Source organism: Phocoena phocoena, chromosome 15 (assembly GCF_963924675.1).
Source record: "Phocoena phocoena chromosome 15, mPhoPho1.1, whole genome shotgun sequence".
NCBI lineage: Eukaryota > Metazoa > Chordata > Mammalia > Artiodactyla > Phocoenidae > Phocoena > Phocoena phocoena.
In genome coordinates this window covers 64,039,109-64,057,310 of record NC_089233.1, presented here as the reverse complement: position 1 = coordinate 64,057,310, position 18,202 = coordinate 64,039,109, and the positions used below count along the sequence as shown (strand labels likewise).

The window sequence follows — 18,202 nt, the reverse complement described above, 5'->3', positions numbered from 1 at the left end:
GAGGGACAGCGACAAGCTAGAGCATGACTAAGGGAGAGTGGCCAGGAGAGTGAGGGAGTCATTCATTGGAACCATAGCCCACGAGGAAAGATAAGGGATGTTTAGGCTGGAGAAGGGAGGACTGCAGGGGACATGACTGTCTTCAAAAAGCCAAATGGCTATGGATGAAGGAGACTGGCAGACGGCCAAGCTAAGACCAGCACAGGAGATCACAGGACATAGATCTTGACTCACTCAAATAAACAGCTTTTTAACAGAGATGTTCTAATTATAGTAACAAGGATACAGCTACTATTATTAGAACTCCTACTATATACCTGGCACTGTGCCAGGCAGTCTAGACTGCAACGACCCCACAAGGTAGGAATTATGATCCCCAATTTGCAGTTGAAGAAACTGAGGTTCAGAAAGGTTAAATAATCATCCAGAGCCACAAAGCTAGTAAGTAGCAGGATTCAAACCCAGTTTTCTCTGAAACCAGGCATTTCACACTGTCAGACCACTGGACAGGCATCCCTTTCCCCTCGCAGGACTTTCTATAGCTCACACTCTTTTCTGTACCTTATCTCAGATCACCGTGAGCTCAATACCCTTCTGCTGTGATTCCTACGCCAGGCTTCAGCACCACCCCCCACCCAGTTATCAAACCAGAAGCTTCATATGACACACGTCTCCCCACTCTCCTTGGTCCACATTGTCTTTTACCAAAGAACTATAGGCTCTACCTCCTAAACATCGAATCTGTTTCTGTCTATTCATTCAATAAGTATTTATTGAGGACCTACTACGATGTCCAGGCACTGTGGGCTGGGCTCTGGGATAGAACATCGAACAAAAACACTCTCCATACTTTCTAGCTACAGTCTAATGGACGAACCATTTTGCAATAAGTGCTATAAAAAATAAAGTAGGGTAAGGGGATGGAGAGTGATGGGACAACTTTTTTTATTGAGAATGGTCAGGGGATGTCTCTGAGGAAGTCATATCTGAGCAAGAGACCTGAAGGAGGTGAGGGAGTTCCAGGAAGAGGGAACAGAAAGTGTAAATACCCTGAGGCAGCTTCAAAGTCTTCCCATCAAGAGCTTTTGAGGGAGGGGGAAACTGGAGGTATTAGTCAAAGGGTACAAAATTTCAGTTCCACGAGATTAATAAGTCCTGGAGAGCTACTGTACAGCATAGTGCCTATAGTCAACAATACTGTATTATACGCTTAAAACATTTGCTAAAAGGGCAGACATTAAGTTCTTAGCACAAGGTGATGATGGTGGTGGTGATGATGATGATGATGATAGAAATAAAGAGGGCAGGAGGAAACTTTTGGAGGGGATGGATTTGTTTATGGCATAGATTGTGGTGATGGTTTCACAGGTGTAGACTTAGCTCCAAACTCATTAAGTTGTACGCAGTAAATATGTGAAGCTTTTTGTATGTCAATTATACCTCAATAAAGTGGTTTTTAAAAAACCAAGAGGCTTTATGATATGGTCCCTAACTACCTCTGCAGCCTCCTTTACCACTCCCCACCTAGCACTCTGTGTTCTAATTCTTCCAGACCCTGACATACATAGTTCCTTCTGTCTAGATCACGTTCCTCTCTCTTTTTCTGGGGAAGCCTTCCTTGACCCCTTAACTCAGGAGTTCCTTCTACATCCCTGGTCAGTACCCATCCTTTTCCTTATCACAATTCTTATCACACAGTGTTGCAATGGAATTGCTTGTCTCCTCTGCTTGACTACACAATGCCCGAGGGCAGGGCCCATAGTCTTGTCTTCTTTACTATTGTATCCCCACACCTAGCACAGGGCCAGCATAGATACCTCTTTATTGAATAAAACAAGTTGAAGTGCTCAGGGAGAGGATGAGTCATTGCTGGTCAAAATTTGCTATAGAACAGTGTTTCTCAATCCCGGCACTACTGGTATTTTGGGCCAGATAATTCCGTTGTAGCAGGGCTGTCCGGTGCATCGTAGGACATTTAACAGCATCCCTGACTTCTACAACAAGATGCCAACAGCACCACCCCCTCAGCTGTGACAACCAGAAATGTCTCCATTGGCCAAAGAGTTCCCTCGACGGTGGGCAAAATTGTCCTATGTGGAGAACCACTATTATAAAGGGATTCCCATATAGGGCTGCCTTGAATATTCTCTAAGGGTCCTTTCAACCCTAAATTCTGCACTAGGCATTTAGGGAAAGCACTAGGCATTCAGTCGATAGCCTCCTAGGATGGGGCTCAGAAGGAGAGCTGGCTTCCTTATCTGAGCAGGTGGACATGAATGGTAGTGAGGTGTGGAGAGCAGTGAGGAGCGAGGCAGCTTGAGAGGACATTTAGGGTATGGTTAAGAGTACACACTCTGGAGACACACCGTGCTGGGCTCAAATCCTAACTCTCCCATTTACTTGTTACACAACCCTCAGCAAATTATTCAGCCTCGCTACTGCTCACATCAAGCTCCATCTGCATGATGTCCTTAGCATGTGCCCCATGGAGTGGTTGTAAAGATTAAATAACATAATACGTGGTATTGAGCGCTCAGTAAAAGATAGCAATAATAATAGCTGTTATTTTCCTGATAGGTGACAAACAACTCTAAAGCCCTCACTGTCCTGCAGCCCCAAACACTGAGGCTGTGTTTCTCACTGGGCAGTCCTTGTGCATCATGGGCTGTCAGCATCACCTCATCCAATGAACTTGTTAAAAGCATGTATTCCCAAACGTGAATTTAGACCTACAAAATCCGACCCTCTGAGGTTGGGAACTGGGAATCTGCATGTTTTTTTTTTTTTTTGTTTTGTTTTTTTTTTTGCGGTACACAGGCCTCTCACTGTTGTGGCCTCTCCCGTTGCGGAACACAGGCTCCGGACGCGCAGGCTCAGCGCCCATGGCTCACGGGCCAGCCGCTCCGTGGCATGTGGGATCTTCCTGAACTGGGGCACGAACCGGTGTCCCCTGCTTCGGCAGGCAGACTCTCAACCACTGTGCCACCAGGGAAGCCTGGAATCTGCGTTTTTAAAAAGAGAGCACCTAAAGTGATTCTGTTGCCTACTAAAGTTTGAGAACCACTGCAGTAAGGACGGCTGGGAGTTGATGACCCTGTGCCATGAAGAATGGGCATGTTGTGTTCAGTATCACCTCTGATTTGCTAGGACAGGAAGCATGTTGCCATTTAGGAAAGCCTTCTATTAAAGCTGGCTCAAAAGCCAGCCCCTGCCCTCTGTGCCTCGGCTCTGCTCTCATCCCTGGGTCCTTCACCTGCCTGTCTCCTCAGCCAAACCTTACAAGTGGGTTTTGGCCTCAGTTTCCCTGGCTGGCACTCAGGTCCTAAACTGAGATTGTAAGGATGCTAATCTGTTTCTCAGGACCTCAGGTTCCCTACCTGGTTCTCAGTGTCCTCCGGAGCGTGAGACTCTAGTCCCTACACACCTGGGAACTGAGTGAGGTTGTATCTGAAAAGACAGGTCACTTGGGACCCAGATGCTACCACATGCCAAATATTACTTAACTCTGCTCCTTCCAGCTGAGTGTCCTTGGGCAAATGACCTAACTTCTTTAAGCCATCATTTTTATTCATCCGTTACATAGAGGATATTAAAATAAGGGTTGTTAGGAGGATTCAGTAAGATGATGATTCAGTAAGATTCAGTACTAGCTGAAATTATGGCCCTTCAAAGATGTCCACATCCTAATTCCCGAAACCTGCTATGTTGCCTTACATGGCAAAGGAGACTTTACAGGTATGATTAAGTTAAGGATCTTCAGGTGCGGAGATTAGCCTAGCTCATCCAGGTGGTCTCAGTGTAATCACAACGGTCCTTATAAGAGGGAGGGAGGACATCAGAGTCAGAGATGGAGACGTCAAGACAGAAGCAGATGTCAGAGTAATGCCATTGTCGAAAGGGGGCCACAAGCCAAGGAATGCGGGCGGCCTCTAGAAGCTGGAAAAGGCAAGGTACGAATTCTCCCCTGCAGCCTCAAGAAATAATGCAGCCCTGCTGACACCTTGATTTTAGTCCCTTTAGTTCCATTTCAAACTTCAGACTGTAAGATAATATTAAATAAGAACTAATAAATTTCAGAACTGTAAGAAAATAAATTTGTATTGTTATAGGCCCCAAAGCTTGTGGTAATTTGTTTCAGTAGCAGTAAGAAGCTAATAGATGAATGTAAAGCATTTAGCAGATCCTGGCACATAGTAAGCGTTTTCACAATGTTATTGTCTGTATTTTTCTCCCACACTCTTCAGCAGTACATGGACCACCACCTTTGGTCATTACTGCTGGACCGAATCACTGTGTCCTTTGGTGACTCCTCAGAAATCAGCCTTATCACTGTGGCAGTTCCCTCCAACTCCTGTCCCACCAACAGCCCACTTCCTCCTCCACCCACAGAACTGAGGTCTCAGCCTTGCTGCTGAACCCACCTGAGTTATAACTAATTTTTTAAAACTTCAAACGTGAAGGCCTAACCATGGAGGTATCTAGAAAATGCACTCATCAACAAATACTTAGGGATCATCTAATTTAACACACTTATTTTGCAGAAGAGAAAAATAAAACTCAGAGAGAAATGACTTATCCAAAGTCACAGAGCAAGTTAGTGGAGGAGCTGAAAACAGAGGCTAGTGTCCCTGCCTCCCAGGGAGGGTTCTCTCTGCCATGCTACACCCTCCACGCTAGCTCTGGTTTGCCTCCAAAGGCTGTGTCTTTTTAAATTTTTCGTCTTTTCCCACTCACAGTCAGTCTAAAAAGGGCCCTCAGGATCGCCCACAAATCCCAACTTAGCTTCTTGACAAACACCTTAATGGCACGGCATTGCCTCTTGGCTGCCACCATCTCTTGAGTGGGTGGAAAGTGCACCAGCGGGAATTCCCTGGCGCTCTGCACAGTGTCCTTGGCCCACTCCCAGGAGGCCACCACAAGCCAGACAATCACCATGCCCAGGGAGGTGGCACATTTGGGGTTTTGGATCAGTCAGACACTGGGATGTCTGAGTTTCCCAATTCTGGGGAGACTTCCTCCCATGGCCAGGAGGGTAGCCATGCACACATTCACTCTCTGAGAAGCGAGGCGCCTTAGTCTTCCTTGCCCTTTCCAGTGCCTTCCTGCAAATCTGCCATCATTTTCTGTCCGATGGGGCTTAACTTATTGATGAGTTTTAGAAAAGGGAAGAAGGAAGACAGAGACCATGGTCAGGCCTTAGTTTCTCAACTGAAATAGGCAGATGGCTGAAGTAGATAACCTCTAAGTAATTATATAAAGTTCTATTACTTTAGCTTAATTGGATTGAGCGTGGAGCTGATCCTCACGGCCAGTCTTAAAGTCTAAGCTCCCCAGCATGGCGCTCGGCAAGCCTCACGGTCTGACGCCAATGCACCTTTCTAGCCTTTCCCTCCGACGTGTATGCCCCACCCTTCTATTCCCTACCCCAAGTGCCCCCTCCTCTAGCTACTGATCTACTTGTGTTGCCTGAAAGCAGCCTGCAAGTTCCTTCCTCTCTGCCTTTTTTCATTCCCTCTCCCTAGAAGGCCTTTCCCACGTGGATACTGGCCTCTCCCTGATGAACTAATAGATAAATTTCCTCTGAAATGCAACTTGAATATCACCTCACCTGGGAGGACTATCTCAAGGTTAAATGGACTTCCTCTGTGCTCCCATATGCACCCCTTACTTACAGCATCTTTCATAGTACATTATCAATAGTGGTTTCCATGCCTGTCTCTCCTACTGAGCTCTTCCTCATGGAGCTTACAGCCTGGAGGGGGAGGGAAACATGGAAAGACAAAATGTTTCATTCCAACGGTGATAAGCGATGGAAAAGGAGAAGGTGCTGGGAAAGAAAGTGTGTGACAGGAGATCTAGGCTGTGACGTCAGGGATGGCCTCCCAGAGGATGTGACATCTCAGCTGAGACCTGTGTATGAGCAGAAGAGGTGAAGGTGAAGGTCAGATAATGAGTGTCCCAGGAAAAGAATAGCTTATTGAATTCCTGAGATGGGAAGGAGCCTACTATTAAGAAAAGAGAAAGAAGGCCAGGGCAGCTGGAGTTGACTGAGAAGCTGGTATAAAAGGGAGCAGAGAGGTGGGGAGGACTCGGTGATGCAGGGGCTCAGAGGCTTGATTAAGCAGCCTGGGGGGTTGCTGGGTACGAGGGGCTTGTGACACCATTTGTTCTACTTTTGTGTGTGTTTGAAATTTTTCCATAAAAAAAATTGAGAAGTGGCCATAGTATTGTAATATTAGTTTAGCCTTTACCTTAAAAGCCATTTTAAGCAAGGTGAGAGTGGGAGTCATATACCAGATATTTTTGTTTAAAAATTAAAAAAAATTAAATATTATAAGCATTCAGAAAGGCATAAAAATAATTTTTAAAAAACCCTTGGATAGGGGCTTCCCTGATGGCACAGTGGTTGAGAATCTGCCTGCTAATGCAGGGGACATGGGTTCTAGCCCTGGTCCGGGAAGATCCCACATGCCGCGAAGCAACTAGGCCCGTGAGCCACAGCTACTGAGCCTGCGCGTCTGGAGCCTGTGCTCCGCAACAAGAGAGGCCGCGACAGTGAGAGGCCCGCGCACCGCGATGAAGAGTGGCCCCCGCTTGCCACAACTAGAGAAAGCCCTCGCACAGAAACGAAGACCCAACACAGCCAAAAGTAAAAACAACAACAACAACAACAAAAAAACCTTGGATAATCACCAACCGGCTTTGTTAAGTCTTGGCTTTTGCCATATTTGCTTCAGATATAAGTGGCCCCTGCATAGATTTATTTATTTATTTAAATTTATTTATTTATTTATTTATTACTGGAGTAAAATTGCCTCACAATGTTGTGTTAGTTTCTGCCACACAGTGAAGTAAATCAGCCATATGCATACACACATCCCCTCCCTCTTGGAGCTCCCTCCCACCCGCCTCCTCCACCCCACCCATCTAGGTCGTCACAGAGCACCTAGGTTTATTTTTAAAAGGTCACTCTGGCTGCCGTGGGAAGAAGGATTAGAGGCAGGCAAGAGAGGCGGATCAGGTGGGAAGTTTCTGGAATCCAGGTGAGACAGGATGGAAGTTTAGACTAAAGTAGAGGCACCAGTGGTGGAGAGAAGCGGCCACAGCGAAGATCTGTTCAGGAGGTGGAAGTGCTGGGCTGGCGGCTGATTCTACTGAGGCAGGTGAGAGGAAGACCAGCTGAAGGATGGCTCTTTCTGGCCCAGTGCTTTTGGGGCACAGAGAATGGTATGCATGTGAGCGTTTGTGGTACAGAAGTGAGTTTTAAAATTATTATTGCTGGGACTTCCCTGGTGGTCCAGTGTGTAAGACTGCACTCCCAATGCAGGGGGCCCAGGTTCGATCCCTCATTGGGGAACTAGGTCCTCCATGCATGCTGCAACCGAGAGTCTGCGTGCTGCAACAAACATCCCACGTGCCACAACTAAAGATCCCACGTGCTGCAACTAAGACCCAGCGTAGCAAAATAAATAAATAAATTTTAAAAATTATTGCTAACAGAGTTGTTAATAACTATGCCTTGCTTTTCTCTACCTACTTTGTTATAAGAACGTGTCTGATTTTTGAGAAAATATTACCTTTTATAAATGTGGCTTTGCTGTTATCCTATAGATCATCAAAGCCTAGTTCCAAGTTGCCCTTGAACATGAATGCATGGAGTAATGATGAAGAAAAACCAGGGAAGGACTTGAACGAAATTGATCCTGAGGGCCAGTGAAACCAAATGATTTGTTCCAGAATTGCTCAGCTGGGGAGGGCCAGAGCTGGGGTGCACAACTTTTATCCACACACTAGAACAGGTATACAGACCTGAGTTGTGTGAAGAAAGCTAAAAGCGCCCAGGGCATCAGCCAGCTCCCAGAACAACTCAGAACAGGCCTCGGTGCCTCCGTCCCCTCAACACGGCTCTGAGAATCTGAACAGGTCACTTCTCCGCTCAGAAACCTTTCATGATTCCTCTCAGTCTTTGGACAAAAGCCAATTTCACAGTCTGCTCTCAGCCTCCCTTTCCAGCCTCTTCTCAAACACTCTTACTGGAAATAGCAATAACTCAAGGCCTCAGGCACATCAAATCCTCTACCATTTCCTAAATACGCCCTGCACGTGTGTGGATCCTTGGTTCATGTTTTCCTTCCCTCTGGACTGCCCCACTCACCGTTCTTTGTCTGTTTCCTCCCTAAAAGGTTCATCTTCGATACCAACCTTCTTCCTAGAACATCCCCTAACTTCCCCAACCCCATCTCCTCCCCCTTTGGTGCTTCCCCAGACCTTTAAACCTCTAGCATACATTGATTTTTCTTCAAAACAGGTACGGACTTTTGCATGCCAAGCACTATGAAGGAAGTTGGTGGGGGACACAGATAATACAATCGATTTAAAAATATTAATCAAGTATCTAGAATGTGCCAGGCACTGTGCTAGGTCCTGAGGAGTCATTGGCTGCAGTCTATTAAGAATTGCTTCCTCTGATTTTGAGTCTAAACTATACCATATCATAAGGCTAGGTTTAATCTCTAAGATTAATCTCTCTGGTACAACTATAATTTATATTTATTTGCTCTAAAACTACCTCTTTCAATGACTGGAGTGGGATATACCTGAAAGTGGAGGAGATTAGCTAAAAGGCTATTACAATAATCCAGAATAGGACAGTTTCATATATAGGGAAAACCTCAGATCTAGGACAGAAAACCCAGCTTCTGGTCCTTGCTTTACTGTTTATTAGCTCCATATGGGTCTCTGGACAATGTGTGGACAAGCCACATCATCTCTCTGAGTCTCCGTTTCCTCCTCTATAAAATGAGGACAATATCTTTCTAGTCCACCTCATGGTGTTGTTGCCAGGATCAAGTGGGGCCAGACACATAAAAGCATCTGGAAAATGCAAAGTGCTTTACAGATATGAGGCTATTAATGTGATAGGAAAAACCATAGTAGTAATAAGAGAAAATGATTTTAAAATGCAGCAGAGTAGACTCAGGTTAGGTAAAAGGAAGAACTTCCTAACAGTGAGAATTTTTTTTTCAGACAAGAATGAAGATATATTGGAGGCCATGATCACATTGAAATACATTTTTGGCTTGGGAGTCTGTTAGTGCTTCTTAATAGGCCTACCCCACCCCTAAGCTCATTTAGGGCTCTAACTTTCCTTGACTATAGGTGCAAACTGAGGAACTTTCTCCATCTGCCCAGAGCAGACCCCTCAAAACCAGTCTACAGAGCAGGAATCCATTAAGCCCTGGGTCCTGGAGTCACACTCTGTCACTCATGTGGCCTGTGCTGATTGGCTTGTCTCTTTCTGCCTATACTGACCTTCCTCAGAATCAAATTGGAAGTTAGGAGGGCCAAAAATCTATTTATGGGGTATTCTACTCAGCTAATAATAAGAGAAAGAGATGCTTTAAATAAACCAAACACAGGAAGCCAATTAGAGAATCAGTGGGACCCCTCAATGTGCAAAATACAAAAGAAAGACTCAAGAAAGCAAAGGAGAAAACAGATTGAACAAATTTTGGGGGGGCTTTGTCTTTTGGTAATAAAAGATCAGAAATATGAAATCAAAGCCAAAGACAGTGAAAACGCTTTCAACCAAGAAGTCAGGAAACCAGGGAAAAGTTCTAGTTCTGAATCACCTACTGTCAGGCTTAGTGACCTTGGGCAACTCACTTATGGCAATTTACAAAGTATCTGTTAAATATCTGTTAAGTGCGCTTACTTAGGGATCTCTAAGGTCACCTGTACCCTAATTCTAACCCGTACATTAACACTAACCCCTAACACGTACCCTAACCCTAACCCGTTGTCGTATCCTAACCTGTACCCTAAACCATACCTCTCAATTCCTCTCTATTGTATATCACTACCACTTGATGACAGCCTATATGCAAGAACTCAAGGGTGTCATTGTGGAACCACTGACAAGCGGAATAGCCTCTATTTTCATTGAAGGAAGGACAGGCAGGCAATGAGTTTTATCCCTAAGAAGGGTTTTAGAAGGCACCTTGAGACCACATGCCCATGAGTGTCTATTTCAGATGCATGTAACTTTTTGGCTTAAAGGATGAAGAGAAGAATCATTGGATGCTTTCTGAGTAATTAACAACAAACATTGAGAGTTGAGGACTGTGCTGGATCTAAAACCATAAAGCACTTTGGTTGGGGAAGGCCCTGCCTAAGAACCACAACCCTTTTCCTGAAAATAATGTTTAAGTATTAAAAAAAAAAATTAAATGACAAGCTGGCTGGAGCTGCCTCAAAGTGCTCTTCTGAGAAGAGAGAAATAAATGCCTAGAGAAGTCAGGGAGAGTTTCCTAGAGAGGCAGGGCTTGAGCTGGAACTTTAAGAAAGGAGGCAGATGGATGGGGGGAGGTACAGCATGTGTAAATGTCCAGGGAAACATGGGGAGCTTATCTTAGGATAAAGGAGAGACAAGCTTGTCTGGAATAAGGATGTGTATGGATGAGCAGGGGGAAAGGCAGCTTCTAGTGAGGTGGTAGGGTGGAGTCAGACTGCAGAGGCCTTAAAAGACAGAGAGAGAACTAAGCAACGTTATCTTCTCGCTGAAAAGCATCAATATTTCTATAAGGTCTCAATCACGTGATCCACTAGGATTCAATGAGGGGATAATAGTGTGCAAATTGTCCACAGAAGGAGGAGATATAATTATCTTTCAGAAAGTTTTGGACAATATATTAGAAATGGAAAATGGAGACACAATGGAACTGAGGGTGATGAGGGCCTGAGAACTCAGAGAGAAAATGGTAGAAGGAAATAAACAATAGAAGGCAATAAATTAATAGGTGGAAATAAATAAATAGATGGAGATGGTCACGTCTCTAAATGAAAGGAGATTAAGAATGCAGAGGTCCCCAAGAGACTATGCTGGGACCCGTCTGATTTAAATTTTTTATCAGTGATCCAGAAGACATAGAGCAAAGTGAAAATTTCAGGACCGCAGATCATACTAAGCCCTTTCAGGTAGGGACATGCTCTGCCAAAGGAGAGAGAGAGAGAGAGAGGGAGGGGGAGAGAGAGAGAGAGCTGAAGGAAGGTACTGAGTGGGACACAAAATGGAAGATAAATGTCAACGTGGGAAATGTAAGGTAACAATGTACTCCGGTAAGGATAATACACAGATAGGGTGCTGTGTTCCAGGCTATCAGTTTTGACCCAGGAAAGGGATCGGGGAGCTACTGCGGATTGTTTCCTAAAGGCAGTGTCCTAATGTGTTGGGATCAGGAAGGCTGACAAAGAGATAGGCAGAAGCAGGAAGGGACCTAAAAATCAAAGAGGAAATCATCCTCCTTTGTGTAAGATGACAAGGTCCCATATCTGGGGAGAGTGGTCAGGTTGACATCCATTGAAAGTTAGGACCCAAGGATAGCTAGAAAAGGATAATTAAAATGATTCACGAGGATGAATGTGACTATTCTAGAGGTGGCCTATCATAAGGGGGAAACAAGTATGAAAAGACAAAGGCTGAGAGAGGTGGAATAATCAAAGCCTATAAAACTGATAAAGATAAGGAGTGGGTAGCATTACCTTCTCTCCCAATCCTAACATATTCAACCAAAAAGCCTCCTCTTAATGCTTGAAATATCATAGGAATAAAAGGGTTTCAGAGTTGAGATCATTTAGCCCTATCTCTTTGTATTAGAGATGGTAAAATTCAGGCTTAGAGAGGGCAAGGAAATGGCTCAAGGTCACAGAAGCCACCAGGAGCCAAGGTAGGATTAGAAGCCCAGGCCTCCTAAATCCCAGGCTAGGGTCTTTCAGCCTCACGCTGTGCATTCAGGAAGACTAAAGGAATCCTACATTTTATAGGGTATAAACTCATGAAATGCATTACTTTGAGAGGAAATAAAGCTGAAAACACAAACAAGCTAGGGAAAGTTTTCACTAAAAGTCAACAGCAATTATAAGGCATTTGGAAGAAAACTACTAGCAGGACTAGAGACTTTCTACACACCCTAATTTGGGGGGGATCATATACCCCTCTGAGAGTCTGAAGAAATCTAGGGATCCTCTCCTAGAAAAACCCATTTGCACATACAAACACAATTTTACACAAGATTTCAGACTCCCTGAGTCCCATGCCCAATTAAGAATTCCTGCTCTGACAGATTCTTCTGAACAAATAGATTGCTTCAACAAACACACTCCATCTCTTACAATAAGTGAGGCAATCACTCTGATCTTCCTCAGCAAAAAAAAAAAAACACTGTCTCAACGTCACTTATCAGAATTGCAGACCTGTGGGTTGGAAGAGACCAGAGATATTACCTAGTCTAACTGCCCCCCGCCCCGCTTGTGTGACACAGGATAATATCATGGTTAAATATGTGGAGACTACAGTCAGCCTGCCTAAGTTAGAATCCCAACTCCATTACTCACTAGCTGTGTGATCTTGGGCAAGTTACTTAGTTCTCTGAGTCTGTATCCTCATCTGTAAAATGAGGAAAATAATTACAAATATCTCGTAGCGTAGTTATGAGGATTAAACGCGATAATTCACATAAAACTCAGCACCAGGCCTGGCACATAGTGAGTGCTCAGTCGATGCTAGCTGGCATTATTGTTATTATTACGCTTGTATCCAGGCAGGTATTATGCATGCATCCATCCAGTCCCCTCCTGGAGCTTTTGCTTGCACATGTCTGCGATGAGCAGCTCCGATTGTTACAAACTTCTCATGTTGAGGAAATTCGCCTTCTTGCGACCCTTACCCCCACCCCCGTTGGCCCTAGTTCTGTCCTGCGGGGCCACGCAGAGCAAGGCCGTCCTTCCTCCACGTGACAAGCCCTTCAGATACGAAGACAGTGATCGAGTCCTTCCCCCGTCCCCTGCCGCCCTCCCCGCCCCCCGCTCCCCCCCGCCCTGTCCTCTCGTCTCCAGCTTGAACATCCTCGGGTCCTTCTCCCAAACCACAACAGACTGGCTGCGCTTACTATTTACTCCCAGGCGTTGTACGGCTTCCCTCACACATAGTCAGGCAGGCCACACGCCACACCGCCACAGTTCCGACCCTCCTGCTCCGCCCCCGCCCGCTGCCCCTGTCCGCGGTGCTGAAGCGGCTCCGGGCCCCCGCGGGCCTGGCGCGGCCCTTCCCAGCCCCCGCCCTGGGCCGCTAGCCCGGACCCCCGGCGCGGACCCCCGGCACTCCACCTCTGCGCCCCGGGTGGCCGGCGCGGCCCGGTCCAGGTCCGGCCCCGGCGCCGCCCCCCGCCCTGCCCGGAGGTCCCGAGCCCCCGCCCCGGCCCGGCGCGCCAGCCCCACCTGCCCGGTGAAGGGCGCCTCCGCCTCGGCCGCCCGCGCCGCCCGGTCCCCGGCCCCCGCCGCCGCCGCCGCCGCCGCCGCCCGCGCGGCGCCCGGGAGGCAGCAGAGCGCGGGCAGCAGCAGCAGAAGCCGCTCCGGGGCCCGCCAGAGGCTCCAGCGCGGGGCCAGGCCTGGCGGCGGCGGCGGCAACCCCGGCGCGGCGCGGCCGCCCCGGCTCTTCGGCATCCCGGCGGCGGGGCCCGGCCGCCCGGCTGCGATGGCGGCGGCGGCGGCGGCGGCGGCTCCGGCCGGGTCCTCCCGCTGCAGCCGCTGCGGAGCCGCCGAGTCACCGCGCCGCGGACACGCGCCCGGCCCGCCTGTCTTCGCCGCCGCCGCCGCCGCCGCCTCGGCAGCCAGCGCGCCCCCGCCTCCGCGCGCCGCGCCCTGGCGGGGGACGGCCAGGGGCGCGGGGGCAGCACCCAGGCGGGACCCGCAGAGCCGGCGGCTCCGGGCCAGCCCGGAGACACTGGCCGAGGAACGACGCTGGGGTGGGAGTCGCAGAGGCCAAAAGACCCGCTCTTGAGGCAGGGTCCAAAGGGGTGGAACTGGAGGAGGGGGGCCTGAGTGGCAGCCCAGGGGGAGGGGGAAGAAGCTAAATAAATAATCCTAGAAATAGAACCACGCCGCGGCTCTGGGAGAGGATATCCGGGGTTGGGGGTCCGAAGCCAAAGGCATAGTCCTGGGGGAGAGGGTCTGAGGCGGGACACTGCAGGAGGGGGTCTGGGCCTGGGGGAGGGGAATGAGGACCTGCCCTGGGGTAATGGTGAGGTTGGAGGGAATGAGCTGAAGAAATAGTCCTGGAGGAGAGAGTCTGAGAGGGTGGCAGTGGAGAAGGGAGGGCAGGGAGGGTGAGAAACTAAAGAATAAACCCAAGGAGCATTTCAGGGGGGTAGCCCTGGAGACAACAGGTAAAATTAAGGTGAAGCTCGTTCTCTTACCCCCAGAGGGAGAGACATCAACCAGTTGGGAAGATCATCTTTCATCCAAAACAACCCATATTTATTGAACACTTTCTATATATATGTAGAGCTCTGGGCTACTTGGGATACAAAAAAAGAAAAAAAAAAAGAGGCTGATTCCCTGAAGTGTAGATGTTTACAGCTTGGTGAGAAAACATAAGTACAAAGAAACACCAAGTGTCAAAAAGCATACAGGCAGGTGCTCCAGGGATCAGAGAAGGCTTGCTGGGGGACTGGAGAAGTCAGGACGGGCATTAGGGTTTGGGTGGTGGCAACTCTAGCTAAGCCTTGAAGGAAAGGCCAGATTTAGACAAGGGAAGGGGAATGGAGAGGGCATGATGTCAGGTAGGAAGATGAGGGTGTATATATGTACAAGACATGTGTACAAGACATGGCTGGGGCCGTAGATCTGTTTCTCTGAAGCACAGTGTTCCCATAGGAAAGTGCTGGGATGTAGGGAAATAGTCTAAGACTGTAAACCCTAGGAAAATGAATTTGGGTTATGTTCTGAAGGGAAATGGGAGTGGTTGTGATTGAAGGTTTTTTTGAGCAAGATGGTGTGTGGAAAATGATGTTTTATGGTTACCTGGTAATTTGGAGGTGTGGAAAGGGAACAGGCTTTAGAGTCAGATCTATGTTCAAATCTCTTGGCTCTGTTCATTTTTATAAAATGATGCTGATTTACTGCATAAGGTTGCTGTAAGGTTGAAGTGCTTAGTACTTAATAGATGTTCCATATTAGTTCCCCTCCCAGTATATAGAATAATGACCAGAGGAGGCAAAGAGATTAGTTGGGAGATTACTGCAACCTTCTGCATACAAGGAAATGATGATAACAAACATAATTAGCATTTATTGAATGTCTACTATGTATCGAGCACTGGGTTAAGCCCTTTACTGTATTATATCTCATTTGACCACGACTCATAAGTGGCAGAACTGAAGCAATCTGACCTCAGAACCCAATTTTGTTTTTTAAGCGTGGGAGAAAAAAAAAAAGAGCCAAATTTAAGACACATTGGGCAAAGAAGAAGAGGGAAAGGAGTTTGGAGTAATGGCAAGTCCAGAAAGATGGGTGGTGATGTCTTCACAGAAATGGCGTTGTCATAAGGAGGAACCAGCTTGAGGGAATTGACAAAGGCTTTGCTTTTAGGCTTGCTGAGCTTGAGGTGACCACAAGATCCCTGAGATGGGTACAGCATTGAGTTCAGAGGAGGGTGGAGAATAGGTATTTTGGAAACATTCAGGTCAATATGATAGCTGAAACTGAAAGATAGGAGTAGGAAAGAGCAAAAGCCTGAGGGCCCCCTGTTGAGACATGTTCAGTTTAAAGAGTGGTCAAAACGATTGAGGAATCAGGGTTGTGGAGTATACAGGAAGGGGGAGAAACGTTTCAAGGAGAGGGAGAGGGGTTGGCAGTGTCAGGGGAATCAGAGATGGAAGAGTGCGTCCGCACCATTGAATTGAACAGCTCACAGTCTAGGAGGGAGACAGACATAAGCAAATCATTTTGGTTCCGTGATAAATTATGGCAGTGATGAGAACAAAGTGTTATGGAAACACTGAGGAAAGAGCAACAAACTGCTCAAAGTTAGAAGATTTGAGAGAGGGTATATTCCAGAAGGAGGAAACAGTACATTCGAAGAGTGAAAGGAAGCAGACTGGACTGAGCATCTAAGAATAAGACCTGTCTTATTCACATCCTTACTCCTAATGCCAAATGCTCATTGAACTGCTAATGAGAATGTAAGGCTCAAGTGGTAGTGGCCATGAGCCAGCTACCAAAGGTGGTAGATGTGAGTGGCTGTAGGTAATTGATGATAAAGAAGGAAGAGGTTGGATGCTTATAAAATGTAACCCTAAGGTAGGTCCCTAGTAGGAAAAATCTAGACAGCATTGTAAAGCCAGCCGAAGAGGAGGTTTAGCAGGCTTCAGAGTAACAGCCTAAGATGGAATCACTAGGGCGCTGACTTCTCTTTTCTCCTCTTCCAGGGAAAAAGCACTGGACTTAGAGTCAGAAACCTGGATTCAATATTGGCTGTCACTAATTTGTAGTGCATCTTTGGGCAAGTCGTTTCATCTCTTTGAGCCTTGGTTTCCTCATTTGTAAAGTAAAACTAATGACTCTGCCTTCTCCACTTCATGGGGAGGACCATGTGAATGCTTGGGATTCACTTTGTAAACTATATAGTTAACTGAGCCGATGTTAGGAAAAAGTTAGGTATTGATAATCTTATCAAGAATCATTATTTATATCAGTGCCTGAGCTTCCTGTAGGGAAACTGGAACCCCCTCTTCCCTTTACCTCCTCTCTTATTCCTTTATTCAACAAATATTTATGAAATATCTTTTGGGTGTTCGCTGGGCTGGGGGATATAAAGGAGATTAAGTTATAGTTGCTTCCCTTAGAAAGATAGTCATTTGGGGAGATAGACACTTAAATAGACACCAAGAAGATAACGTAGTATGTGCTATAAGAGAGAAGAGAAAACTATTATGGGAGTAGAAAGGAGGGAACAACTGTCTAGAGCTGTCAGGAGGTGAGATGGGCCTTGAATGACCAGCAGGGATTTGCTGGGTAGAGTGAGAAGGGAACTGTATACACAAAGGTGTGGATATATATGAATGCCACACTAAGGAGTTTGGACTTCATGTTCTAAGCCAGCAGTCCTCAAAGTGTGGTCCTGACCCTTTTAGTGGGTCTGTGAGATCAAAACTATTTTCCTAATAATACATTATTTTTTTTTAACTCTCATTTTCTTATGAGTAGACTGTGATTGTCCAGAGGCTTTATGACATGTCACGACAGATTGACTGCAGAAGTAGACATAAGAAGACATCTATCTTCTATTTTTTTTTTTTGAGATTTGTGGGAGTTTTCTTTTTTTTTTAATTAAATTAATTAATTAATTTTTGGCTGCATTGGGTCTTTGTTGCTGCACACGGGCTTTCTCTAGTTGTGGTGAGCGGGGGCTACTCTTTGTTGTGGTGCGTGGGCTTCTCACTGCAGTGGTTTCTCTTGTTGGGGAGTGTGGTCTCTAGGTGTGTGGGCTTCAGTAGCTGTAGCACACAGGCTCAGTAGCTGTGGCTCACCAGCTCTAGAGTGCAGGCTCAGTGGTTGTGGTGCTCGGGCTTAGTTTCTACATGGCATGTGGGATCTTCCCGGACCAGGACTCGAACCCATGTCCCCTGCATTGGCAGGTGGATTCTTAACCATTGCGCCACCAGTGAAGCCCTATCTTCTATTAAGTCAGACTTTAAACAGGTTTTCAAGACTGTAAAACAATACCACTCTTCTCACTAAATTTTTTGTTTTGTTTTGGAAAATATAGTTATTTTTCATTAAAATGTTATTTATGTTGATGCATTTATCATTTTAAATGAATTAATATGTAAATATTTTTAAATGTCTTAGCTTTGATTTTTAGTGTGGTAATTGTCAATAGATATAATCTACGTATTCTAGGTGCTGGGATAGAGCAGTCAACAAATCAAATCAAACGCCCCACTTTCATGGAACTTATACTAGGTTTGACAGAAAACAAGCAAAATAATTAATATATATAGTATGTTAAATAGTAACAGCTGTTGAGAAAAGCAGGGAACTAGGATATGAAAGCTGAAAGCTGTGTGTGTGTGTGTGTGTGTGTGTGTGTGTGTGTAATTTTGGATCGAATAACCAGGGAAAACCTCAGTAAGAAGGCGTGTTTTCAGTAAAGAACTGAAGGAACAAGAAGGGAGTGGATCATGCAGCCATCTGAGAGAAATGAATTCAGAAGAGGGAACAGCAAGTGAAAACGTTCTGGGACAAGAGCATGCCTGGGAGGTTTGAGGAGCATCTTGGAGACCAGTGTGGCTGGAGTGGAAGAAGGTTGAGGGTATTAGAAGATGAGGGTTATGGAGGGAAGGGGTGCTCTCCCTGAGAGAGA

The 18,202-nt window shown here is 46.4% G+C and overlaps 1 protein-coding gene across 1 annotated transcript in view; it reads right to left on the bottom strand.

Moving 5' to 3' along the window:
• The window catches only part of MMP24 (matrix metallopeptidase 24), a 44,250-nt gene extending 30,750 nt beyond the window's left edge, over positions 1 to 13,500 (bottom strand). The window contains exon 1 of the mRNA XM_065891908.1: positions 13,276 to 13,500. Coding sequence (XP_065747980.1) covers positions 13,276 to 13,500 — 225 coding nt within the window. The remainder of the gene's footprint in view (positions 1 to 13,275) is intronic.
• Positions 13,501 to 18,202: the final 4,702 nt, after the last annotated feature.